Source organism: Leptinotarsa decemlineata, unplaced genomic scaffold, assembly GCF_025532065.1.
Source record: "Leptinotarsa decemlineata unplaced genomic scaffold, Ldec_3_MD MMD2_tig00000035_RagTag_RagTag, whole genome shotgun sequence".
Taxonomy (NCBI): Eukaryota; Metazoa; Arthropoda; class Insecta; order Coleoptera; family Chrysomelidae; genus Leptinotarsa; species Leptinotarsa decemlineata.
In genome coordinates, this window is record NW_027412540.1 from 25,714,433 (window position 1) to 25,727,866 (window position 13,434).

The 13,434-nt window shown below is 34.9% G+C and overlaps 2 protein-coding genes across 2 annotated transcripts in view; both read right to left on the reverse strand.

Moving 5' to 3' along the window:
• Positions 1-312: 312 nt before the first annotated feature.
• Deaf1 (deformed epidermal autoregulatory factor 1) lies at positions 313-10,399 on the reverse strand. Its single transcript, XM_023158253.2, has 3 exons — positions 9,498-10,399; positions 8,304-8,785; positions 313-887 (listed from the first exon to the last, which is right to left on the reverse strand). The coding sequence occupies exons 1-3, from the start codon at positions 10,294-10,296 to the stop codon at positions 702-704; spliced, it is 1,467 nt and encodes a 488-aa protein (XP_023014021.1). The 5' UTR covers positions 10,297-10,399; the 3' UTR covers positions 313-701.
• A 1,765-nt stretch (positions 10,400-12,164) lies between these two features.
• Positions 12,165-13,434, reverse strand: part of Cat (Catalase) — a 31,296-nt gene continuing 30,026 nt past the window's right edge. Inside the window, exon 4 of the mRNA XM_023158252.2 lies at positions 12,165-12,499. Within this exon, the coding sequence (XP_023014020.2) occupies positions 12,268-12,499 (232 nt within the window). The 3' untranslated portion in view covers positions 12,165-12,267. The remainder of the gene's footprint in view (positions 12,500-13,434) is intronic.

Below are 13,434 nucleotides of genomic sequence, written 5' to 3' on the forward strand. Positions count from 1 at the left end.
TATATCTTTTGCATTACGTATTACTCCCCTACAGATTTTTCTGTACTTTTCTTTTTCAATTTTTATTTTCTGAAGCGGAAATGCTATTTCGAAAAATTCACATAATTTTTTGTGATAGATTTCGAAAGATATTTCGTACATGAAAACTGCCTCCCACGAAATTAGAGCAGATAGTGTGAAATTTTCTATAATTTGTTATGCTGAAGAGTCAATCAAACTTAATTGAAATTTTCATTTCTTGTGTTCATTATGGGGATATCAATAATTATAGGAAGCATATGGAAACAAAGTAATACTTTAATAATGAAAACAAATACTCCATCTTTTTTATTAAAAAACTCAACTGAAGTCTCAACTATTAAAACCAGATATACATATGTACAATAAACATTACACATAACTTGGTAAAATTAATTAAGAATTGTTAACAGTTTGGTATTTTTGTTCTCCAAAATGTTGGATACATTAAAAAAAAATTTGAAACAAATCTAAAATCTTTTTATACAATAAATTATTCAAGCTAAAAATGGTGAGAAGTTTCTTTGTATTTAGAATGAAAGCTGAGATATAAACACACACAACTGATCTCACACCTAACCTAGAGAATGTACCATCATAAACCTCCGTAAAAATATAGATTCTATATACATATTTATACAATTTTTTTGGTACCGTGATAGATTATAGAAATCAGATATACTTCATTGTTGCTCTGAGCTTTCCACTATAAGCATTATAGACTGTTGAGGACCTGCATCACTTGCAACTCCTCTTACACACTCGACCTGATGTGAAGCCCAGTCCTTTCGTTGGCAGAAAGTGGAACAATATGGAGTTCTTCGACATAAAGAACATTCAGCGAGAGCCTCTCTGTTGCAATTAGCACACTGAAATGAAAAAGAGGAGAATGATAAGAGGACTTGCTCTCAAAATTTTTGGTTAGGTTCATTTCACTGTACACAAAAGTGCAAAGATAAATAAACGTAACGGGTTATGAATGTTTCTTGAAATGAACGATCTGACAAAAAAATATTCATGTAAAAGTATTGTAATAAAAACTAAATAATATTGATATACAGGGCTTTTCATGATGAGCGTTAATTAGCCGTTTCTAACAAACTATTTAACGGATCAACCTGAAAATTTCACAGTATGCATAAATCAATATGACCTACACGCCTAAAATATTTCAGACGAAGCGGCGTTGTCGCTTCTACTATAAAGTAGCGGCTTCTTTGATTTTTCAAATAGAACACCCCGTATATAATGTCATATTATGATTCATTATCACTTTGTCAACAAATTCATACACTATTTCCCTATACCTATCTATTAACGTTTAGAAGATATAAATTCATTTCTATATTTTTTTTACCAAACATGAACTTAGGTATACCCTACGTGACAATTTGTCGAATTCTTAATAAGCAAAAATGGCATCCCTATAAGTTCTACTGTGTCCAACATTTGAAAGAGACTGATTTACCTCGTAAAGTGGAATTCTTTGAATGGTTACTTGTCAAGACTCAAGAGAATGAACATTTCCTTGACAATATCATATGGACAGATGAGGCCAAGTTCACAAAAAATGGAGTTTTCAATAGACACAACAGTCATTATTGGGCGCCAGAAAATCCCCATGTTGTTCGCCAAAGGTGTTTTCAAGAAAGATGGCAATTCAATGTATTTTGTGCCATAAAGAATGAGTCAATTTTTTATATCGAGTTTTATGATGATAATTTGAATGCATCAAAATATGAAGATTTACTGAGGAATGGAATTCAAATGATTTTAAATAATAGACCAGGAAGAGAACGTGTATGGTACCAAATGGATGGTGCTTCACCCCATAATTCTCATTCAGTCAGCGAAGCTTTAACCAAAATCCTCGAAGACAGATGGATTGGTAATAATGGACCTTTTTGTCGGCCTCCTAGAACACCAGATGACAACCCATTAGATTATTTCGTGTGGGGTTTCATTAAAATTGTGATTTACATGGAAGATATGAAATCGAGGGTTACAACTGCTTTCAATAGTTTGACTCCAGACTTGATCAGAAGCGCTACACATGACAATCTTTTGAAGAGATTACATGTTTGTTTAAGTAGAGGTGGAGATGTGTTTGAACATATTCTGAAATACACTGACGATTAAATTAACTCATTAATTTATGGGTTTATTATTTTCAGTTCGTGTTTTAGCGTTAATAAAACTATTGTTTGAAGAGAAGTTTCATTCGATGGTTGAGGAGTATTTTAATAATTATCTTTTCATTGTATCATCTGTGGCTAATTGAGAAACATCAAACGAAATCTGTTTTACAAAAATGAGTGATGAACAAGGAAACCATGTCAATTTCCGTTTGAAACAGTTCATCTCGAAAACGGTTCAAAATAGAAATAGTATTATCTGAACAAAGTTTATCTAAAATTGGATGTAGAGCTCAAAAATGTTCAAATATACAGGGTGTTCCATTTGAAATAATTGAGTTCCACTCATTTTTTCATGAGATCAAAGTATCTGCATTTTTTGAAGACCCTGTATGAGGCAAATGAAAATATGACTCGGAGTGAAGATCCTCATAGTATCACTCCACTCCATTTCAAATTTGATCGTTTTAGTGCAAGAGAGTTCAAGATTATCAGTATTTATAAAAGTTCATGTTTGGTAAAAAAAATATCGAAATTAATTTATATCTTCTAAACGGTAATAGATAGGTAAAGGTAAATAGTATATAAATTTGTTGACAAAGTGATAATGAATCATAATATGATATTATATACGGGGTGTTCCATTTGAAAAATCAAAGAAGCCGCTACTTTATAGTAGGAGCGACAACGTCGCTTCGTCTAAAATATTTTAGGTGTGTAGGTCATATTGATTTATGCATACTGTGAAATTTTCAGGTTGATCCGTTGAATAGTTTGCCAGAAACGGCTAATTAACGCTCATCATGAAAAGCCCTGTATGTCTCGGTTCCTTTTTGAATTTTCACCCTGGTTTACTTATTAGTACAATGATGAGTAGCAGACTCATTAGTTAACAGAAGTATTTATTAATATCAGAATCACATTAAAACAATGGTACTTAGAAACTTCAGTTGTCGTCTTCGTAAGAGGAAGTAGACTTATTTTCCTCAACTATTTACAAGGTGGTACTAACTTCGGATATTCTCTGGTGAGGTATCTATTAACTTTGTGTTAATGAAGATACTTTTATATATCAACCACAAAGACCCCTGCTTTCCTCGTGGTCAATTTGGTCTTGATTAAAAAATTTGTTCATGCATACCATGGATGACATACGATCTCATATCAACCCCCTGAGCGAAGTCGGGTATCCCTGTTCATTCCGAAAAAAAAGGGTTTAGCTGGGAACGTACTTATTATACACATTGTCATTCCAACCTGCCGAGTTATCTAACTGTTTCATTAACTACTTTAATGACATTCCAAATATTCTTTTGCAGAAAAATAAGGTTACCAAAAGCAAAGTAACTCTTAAATACATCAATGCTCATTCCTTCTACTTCATACCTGCTACAGAGTATGATTACTAGCCATTGTCATTAACCTAAGCCACTCAAATTCCACCGGTTATGACGGAATATGTAAGAATATACTGAAAAAATGCACAAATTTTATAGCTGAACCTCTTATCTACTTGATCGATTGCTCCTGGGAAGAGGGAATTTTTCCTAAGTGCCTGAAGATTTCAAAAATTGTGCCAATTCATAAGAAGGGAAATGACACTGACATACAAAATTTTAGGCCAATTTCCCTCAGCCCATTCTCAAAAGTATATGAAAAATATGTTTCAAGTCTAATGATAACTTTTATCAATAAATGGAGCCTGTTTAAAGAGAACCAGTATGGCTTTTGCAAGGGATTGTCCACAAGTCAAGCCATTACACAGTTCCTCAACAACGTGTACAGGGAGTTGGATGAAGGTAAAAAGACGCTAGGGATTTTCGTAGACTTAAGTAAGGCATTTCATCTGGTAGATAGCAAAATTCTCCTAACAAAGCTTGAAATGTATGGAATCAGGGGAATAACCCACAAATTGTTTGTGAGTTATTTAGAGGGTAGATACTGCTATGTAGAGGTTAGCAGAAATAAATCAGAATCTCAAAATTGTTCCCCCGGGGTTCCTCAGGGTTCTTTATTAGGTATATATGTGAATGATTTTTACAGCGATCAGTTCTTTATGTATGCCGATGACACATCTTTATTGATAACTCAGGAAAATATTAAAGCCACAGTTAATAAAGCATCTGATGAAATAAAAAGAACCCAAAAGTGGTTCTCAGACGATGGTCTCTTGGTAAATGAAAGAAAAACTGTGCTTTTACGTTTCAATCATTCAAGATCACAGTTTACTAGTAAAGTCAATTAATGGATCAATTCAACAACAAGAGGAGACAAAATGTTTGGGTTTCAAGATGTAGTCCCACTGTGATTTGAAAGTGCATATAGATTATAACGACAAGGAGCCACATCGTCTGCTGCATAACTGCTTATATCTAATCTATCTGAAGAAAAATCAATGGAAACATTCAATTTGCCTCTGAACTTTTCCGTCGGAGAGAATCTTTTCAAATGAATTACTAAAATATGGGGAAACTTATAGATTGATAAGGACTTTGTACATTTTCTCCTTTGCTTGCACCTCGAACACATTGGTTTTTCATCTCCATCCAGAGTTTCCTCTCTTGTGAAAGAATCCAAGCAATGTGACAAACTCACTTGGCCAGATCTTTGTAGTATGGGAAGGGACAAACCCCAGAAAGGATCAAATGTTACTGATGAGTGTCTACAGTGTGTGCACTTCATAGTGGATTTTAATTGACCAATGAAATAGTCTACAATCTTGGAGTTGTTCATATTCAAATATCTCTGCCAGGACTCTTGTGCTTTTCCGTTATCGCTTAATTTTTCGTCTATCTCAGTTAAGATCGGTTCAGGTTTCTCAGTAATTTTGTTGAGGTCCTCATGTAAACCTTCTAAAAGATATCGAAGGAATTCGTGGGCGTCTTGATGGGCAGAACCCATGTATCGAGGGGCAAATCTTTGAATCTGATTTTTGAAGTAGACTGTGTTAATTACTCTATCAGATGAATCTTCTGACCATAATTCCTTGATAACTTCTTTGAACGATTTGATTAAAACACCTTTCATACTAGAAATACTAGTGTTGATATATTCCATGTATGCATTCTTTTTTAGGTATTCTAGCAACCATCCCGTGTTTGATAAACATTGGATTATACTGTTCATGAAACAGGTGTTTCCAAGATATTTTAAACCATTGAACCCTAGAGTTTTGATTGAGGAATGTATCACCGATCTATTGTTGCAACTACGTTTGCCACTACTATCTTCTTGAGTAAACACGGATAGGATGATTCACCCCTTCATTGGTCTGGAAGGATAAGGAATTCGAAGCAAAACTGCTCAAAACTGAATTATATATTAGTTCTTTTGAGGGCTCAGCCAGAGGACCAAACTCAGCTTCATTTAGAGTTCCCACTTCCTTTTCTGTCAAAACTTGACGGTTTTGCTGCGAGTCTTCCACCAAACTGCACAACTCCAGTTCTTGCACTGTCTGTACATGCCGATATATTTTGTTCATGCGAAACATTGATAATTCACTTAGGGTTTTTGATTTTCCTTTGACAAATTATCAGTAACTATCTAAAAAAATTTGTTTTTTTATCTACAGGGTCGTATTTTCAATAAATAAAAGCAAACTAATAAAAGGATGAACAAATCAATATAACATTCTCCTCCCGCTGGAGGAATTACTTTTCCTCTAGCTCCAATCTGCAAATTTTGTGACGGGGCGCCTATATTCCGAAGTTAAGGTTTTTACGTCGACGACTCGAATTCTACCATCAACTCCTGGATGAACAGCCGTTATTTTACCTAATTTCCACTTATATGTTATTTCAAGATATAACAGATTATTTTTGGTTTTGACTTTTATACAGTATGTATATGTCCAACATTTTAGGCCGATTTTAATAACGATGCTGTTGCATAAATAGCAGATTATTTTAGGTTTTGACTATTATATATTATATTATATATGTAAATTGTATAGAGAGAGAGAGAGAGAGAATATGCTTTATTGTATACATGATAAATCATGGTTACAAAGCTTAAAAATAGTGCAAAATAATACATATAAAATATTAAAATCAGTACAAGGTGTGTGTACACACACACCAACAGACACACACATGCATAGTACATACATTAAAAACACAATAAAGTCCTAAGCCTGAGTCAATTTTTACAAGAGAGAAAATATATATATATATGTATATCAATCTGGATAACAATATGTGATATTATGAATCATATACCTAAACCACTATATCGCTTTACGAATATTTAAAAATAAACTATTACTAAGAATTTTGGAGTATGAATAGTACAACTATGATAGCGTGTCACTGAAATATTCCTCAAGGTGGTAATACGGTCTAACAACCAAAATATTTTTTACAGCTTTTCTGAACTGCTTAAGAGATATAATGTCTTTAATTTCATCAGGTAAATGATTGAATATTTTGCATCCATTGTAAATGAATGAATCTTTAAATAAAGTGGAAGTCGGTCTCGGAAGTTTAATATTATTGTCTTGTCTAGTAGTGTAATGAACTTGGGGTGACCCAAATCTGTCAATATGTTTCTTTATTAATGTAACAGTTTTAAAAATGTATAAAGCCATTACTGTTAGAATTCCGAATTGTTTGAATAAAGGTTTGCAAGAGTCGCGATAATTAGCTTTGGACATATATCGTATAGCACGTTTCTGTAAAACCAGAATACTATTAAAGAGATAACTACTGCAGCTTCCCCAGAATGCAATACCGTAGCGCAAGCGGGATTCGATTAAAGAATAATAAATCAATTTTGCCGAATGCAAGTCTAATTCCTTGACTACCAATTTAACAGCAAAACACCCAGATGATATGTTTTTCCTTAATGCTGAAATATGTTCATCAAATTTTAGCTTACCATCAATAAATAGTCCTAAGTATTTAGTATATCCCTTACTTTCAATGCTACTTACTCCAATATTGATATCATTAAGCGTACATTTGAAAGTAATTAGATTTGTTTTTTTAATATTAAAAGAAAGTATATTACACTCACACCATTTGGAAATTTTGGATATATCTTCAATGATTATTTTATTTAAATTCTGGAGAGACGGACTGTGCCAGATGATGGTAGTATCATCGGCGAATAAAGTGAATCTACCGGATATATGTATACTTGTCAAATCATTTATATATAATAGAAAAAGAACTGGACCTAGGACAGACCCTTGTGGAACGCCAGATCTAATTGTTTCTAATGAGGAAGATTCTGTAGACTTGACAATTTGATTTCTATTTAATAAATAGGACTCAAACCACTGGTATGAAAGTCCCCTAAAACCATAATAGTTCAGCTTCTGCAGCAGTATTCTATGATCAACACAATCGAAAGCCTTGGAGAAATCACAGAACACTGCCGCAACTACCTCACCCTCATTGATTTCAGTATAGATATCATATAGTAGGTTAAAAACGGCATCGATTGTATTTTTATTATTTTGGAAACCAAATTGTGAATTGCTGATGATATTATGTTTGTTGAGAAAGTTTATGATTCTTACTTTCACCAATTTTTCAATGAGCTTAGCAATAGCAGGAATAAGTGCGATTGGACGATAGTTAGAGGGATCATTAGGGTCACCTCCTTTATGTAATGGTACTATTACTGACGTTTTCAATTGTTCCGGAAATATTCCAGTGTTGAAAGATTGGTTTATCAGGTGAACGAGTGTTTCAAGTGCTTCATCAGGAAGGTTCTCAATAATACTTATGGAGATTTCATCAATCCCAGTTGTTTTTTTATTTTTGATTATAGCTACCACTTGTTTTAGTTCTTGAAGTTCCGTTTCATGCAAGACAAAGGTTTCTACTACTTTGAATCGTTCAAAATTCTCTAGGGGATCATCATTTGATGTTATGTTTTTTTTTATATTACCAGCGACTGAGCAGAAATAATTATTCAAAGTATTAGGTGAAATAGGTAGATTATTATTTCTAGCCGATTTTCCTCTAAGTTCGTTAATTATTTTCCAAGTTTCAACGGTTTTATTATCCGATTCGATTATTTTATTTTTATAATGGCACTGTTGTGCTTCTGAGTGTGCGGAGTTTGTATTTTTAATTTTGTATGTTTTGACATACTCAATGTCATCTATAGATGATCCAACTGAATAAATATTATTATTATTACCTTTTTTTGGTTATCGTTATCCATTGCTGGTTGTAATGTTGAATCATTTCCCTCTGGCTGGAGAGCAGCCACTTGGGCCTCAACTCTAGCAGCCAAGATTGCGGCCTCTTTTTCCCTTTGAAATTTATCATTTTGTCTACTCATATTGTCCTTCAATTCCTCCAACCCTCGACGGAAGTCCATTGCGAGTCTGTTCATTTGTACGGCGATATCCTCAAGCCTTTTGATTTGACACTGAGGGTCCACGGAACCCATTGGTTCAATGAGCTGATAATCATTGGAGTCCAAACCTTCTGCTAGGTTTTGCCAAGCGTCTTCTTTGCTCTGGTGGTCACTGTCGTCACCGTTGGACCTTTTACTAGAATCATTTTCTTTCCTACGCTTTCTCTTGTAAGGAGTGAAAAGGCGGACTGGACCTGTAGCTGTTTCATCGTCACAGCAAGCTGCGCATGTGCAACTTGTTGCATGAGGTAGAATTATTCCTGTAAAATAAAATGAAGAATTAAAGACTACACAATATAAGTTTCCAGGTTAAATACAAGAGGAAACATCATATACTTGTTAACTGGCAAGTCTTTTTCATAAGAGGTATAAAGGCTTCTAGTAACTGCCGATTTGATATCATTTAAATGGAGGGTACAGTAGAGGACCCATTATTGAACCATGTGGCACAGTCATCCTTAGATTCAGAAAATTAGAACTGACTCTATAAACTTCATTCATTCTATTGACTTGTATTGATACAAATTGTTTCCTATTTTCAAGAAATGAAGCCAAGTCTAATAAGTACAGAATCGTTTTGATAAAAGTGCAAGGTAAGTATCCGAATAATTACCCTCCAACCATAATATGGGTCACAAAAACTTGACCCCTCAACATCAAACACACCCTCAAGGCAAATATTCACCATTTACCCAAAATATCTGTTTCAAAGATACGCTGAATTTGCTGCTTATTTCTTTGTCAGTTTCTTACCCTCAATTATATAGTTCACTGAAAACAAACACAAATTATTCTCCATTATTCTATTATAATTGGTTTGTCGTTTCCTTATAATGAGAGAGTCAACTGGTTTTTGCCACTGAAATTCAGTTAGTTAATTTCAATTCATATGATGGCCCCTTCCAAGAGTTGAATCTAACCTTTTTATTTTGTAACATTTTGAAGCTGCACATATGCGTTACTTACACCTACCTTCATCTATTAAGGTTTGTAGGCTTCTGCCGCCAAACCTTATACTCCTCTTCCAATCTTTACTCGAGGCCCTGCCACAGAGGGCTTCAAATTCACTAGGAGTGTACCACGAATTTCCGAGTTTTATACATCGACCTCTTCCACCGGAACCAAATCTACATTTGTGAAGTTCCGCAGATGTATTTTTACATCTCACAGGCAAAACAGCAGCGTTTGCAGCGTCATTCCACGTTCCTACCACGGATGGTGCGGGAGTTCCTGCAGAACCTCCGGAAACTTCTTCCTGTTGGATGACGATCGTTTTCAATTCACCACCAGTTCCATCAGCGGACAAGTACCCGCTATTGTCCACGCATAGCATAGGCTTGAAATGTGGAATTTGGTCTTGGGTGATAACATTGAATGTACTGGTTATCAGGGAACCCACTGGAAGAGAAACTGGCACGCCTCCGTGTCTAACAGAAACAGTTGACACCAAAGATTTTTTCGAGTCCACAACAGAGTCACAGTCGCCATCATCGCCGCCATCGTGCTCACTCGCAAGATGTTCGGCTTCGGAAATGTCCGGCAGGACGACATCTTCCGAGTTTGAGTTCTCCATCGCAAAAACAAAATGACTAATTAATATTTCGGGATTTTTGGCAGAGGTATTCTGTAAATTAAATAACGAAAGTGATTTTCTCTCACAACACTTCAATGGCGATATCCTTGCACTATAAGTTACTGTAATATACAAGTGTGTATGGTAGGAGGCGTAAATATCAATGTTTGCGCAGGCGTGGCGGTAATTTAAATTCATGCTTTTTTAAAGTTCTTCAAATGCTATAAATTATGTAGATTCAACTTAAAAACGATTTCGAATTTGACAATGTTCATTAATAAATGAGTTATTTCAACATTCTGCTGCCAATGTTTGGGAGAAACTTGATGTGTTCATAAAAATATTCGCTACAGATTACAGAACAGAAAATAATGACATTTGTCAACTTCACTGTGACTGTCGACTGATCACAATAGGAACACGCAGATGTATCAGTTTTAAAATAACTACAACAATCCCAATTAAACTGTGAAAACTGCTTGTGTTACAAATAAAACCTTAATTTCTTCATAATATCTACAAAATTGAAAATGCCGAATTTATAAATTCGCAAAAAAACGACCCCTGGCGGCATCTGGTGGACAAATAAATTGTTATCTCTCCTTTTTTAAATTTAAATAATGTAACAATCGCATTGATAGCGTTCATACTCGTACGACAAATTTCCATGCAAATAGTAAATCTGTTGTCAGCTGTCATTTCCTTCCAATAGTACTTAATCACAACTGAAAAGTCGTTTTGTATTTACGATGAAGTACACATATTAAATGAATGCAGTTTGTAGGCAAGTCTAGAAAATAACAGATAAAACAAATTTGGCATGTCTATTTCAGAATTACAGCCTGCCGTTATGCAGGAGGTGTAAGTTCTGTAATATTGAAAGACTGTACCCCTCCAAGAGAAGATTTGGAATTGAACCCAAAATGGAATTGCTCAGACAACGGTGGTCTCAATTCTGAACCTAGAGCACTCGATAAAAAGAAATAGTAAATATATCCTATATTGCCTCCCATTCACAAGGGTGCAGAGTTTACTTGAAAGAGATATTGTCAAATTAGTACTCTAATTTTCAATATTATTTACATTTGAGAATGAATTGATAACAAGTGAAATATTTTGCACATTATGGTCCTTTAGTTACAGGATCTGAATAAAATGCGAGCGACAGATTATGATTCTTGCGCCATCTACCAACATGTGTAGAAAATTTCTCGCGTTGAGAGTTTTAGATAAAACAAAAGGATTCCTTTCCGACCGCGACAGAAGACGATTGTTTCGATAACGTAGTATACATATCACTTTTGGACACTACATCAATAAAATAATGTAACGGTCTACTAAAAACAGAAGTGAAATACGTAGCCTCTTACGCCAGTAAATAGGTTGGATCTCGACGGATTTGACAAGGTTGTAACTCCTAAAATAGTTATAAACAGGCGGCCTAGGCTTAATGCGCCTCAATGGAAGCAAACGCCATTAACATAGAGAGAGAGAGAACAGGCGGCCTCCTATGCCAGTATCTAGGCTGGATGTCGACGGATTCGTCAGTTCTATAAAATACATGCACATGTGTATTTGTGTTATTTTTAACCGAAGTACTCCCGAGATGGAAGCGACCAGTAATAAATAAAGGGTTTTTGTTGAAAGAAAAAATTTAGAGAAGGAGGCGACCATTAATAAATAAGGTGTTTTTGTTGAAAGAAAAAATGTAGGGTGGCAGCATTGCCTAGAGAAAGACCGCTGCGTCCCCGGACCACAGAACTATAACATAGAGTTATAGTTCTGTGCCCCGGACGAAGCTTCTGTTATCTATGGACAGGACGACCTTGAGAAGCAAAGGCCATAGAATTAGAGAGAGATACAACAAAATCGAGTCTGTTAAACACCAGAGGCGTTATCTGTCGCACATGTATTCAAAACGCTCTACTCAACCGGCTCAACCACTCGCTCTTATCAACCGGCTTACATATTAATATTAGTTTTAACTAACATTTGATAGTGGTTTCTGGGCAAGTCTCCCACCAATCCATGCTCTGTCATATTTCTCAGGATGGTAAATGAAACAATTATTAAACCAAAATATGTATCTATTTTTAATATTAAAACCTTATAACTGACACCTTAAAAATGTATTTCATTTATTGGATGTTATGCTGGTACCATCACCAATTACAAGTTTGATCTAGTACGTCTCAGTGTGGTCAAGCCCTGAGCAATCCGTTCTCCCATGGTATTATCAACTTGTCTGAAGAGTTTCACCTGTCTCTCCTGTATGAAGTCCGAAGCATTCGACAGATTCGCAACAATGTTAGCAATCATCCTGTCTTGCTCATCTTTTTTCAATGTTTTCTGGAAGAATTGTCTTGCTTGCGCAAAGTTATCGTCTTCTCCTGTTTCATATCTGAAATAATAAAAATTGAGCTTAGAGCTAATGACTTTATTCGAATACGGCTATTACAAATCATATTTTCCGAATTTAATGTCGTTTTACACCATTATAAATATTTTCTTTCTTATCAGATATTTGTATTTTGTTTTGACACTTTCACATGAATCCAATTGAAGCATGTGCTGATTTGAATATGAATAAAAGTCAAATGAAATATCAACAGCACCCAAGAAGATACAAAAAAATTCACATCTATTAGATATGATCCTGAATGTTATTTCAATACATGTCGATATCCTTCCACTGAAAGTTGTTGAAACAAAATATTTTGATGCTGTGTACATGGTTTCAAAAATCATTCAAGGTTGTGATCATAAACTTCTCAGGCTGTGATAATCTCGACCTGAAATGTTCATAAAACAACTAGTATTATGGATGCTTTTTTTTTTCCGTTCCTAGGAGCGGAAAAACACTGCAGCGTCGAGGGTTTATTGCATTTTCTCCCCCATATACAGCCATACTCTGATATATTCAGAAACATGTCCAAGTAAACTCTGCTTTCAATTAGAGTAAAGTTGTAGACTAATATACCTCTATAGCGTGTAACCTGATATTACGTTGTTTCAGAAGTTTTGCCCATTTTAATGTCATGTATTTTTGTAGCTCCATATCAATGAATATTTATTTTAGTGTGCCGTGGTATTTATTGATCGATAGATAAATATATCCAGAAAAATATTAACCAGGCATTTAGCAGTTGTAGTGTTGATGAACGTACTGTTCGACGATTTGAACCATCAACAGAAATTGTCACGTTCCGAGGTGTATTCTTCTTAGCTTTTGCGCAACCAAACGATACTTCTTTGGGTCGGATGAAAAGTGGATCCTCTACCACAGGGTTTCTCAAAGTGGGGTAAGCGTACCACTGGTTGTACCTACGTCATTGA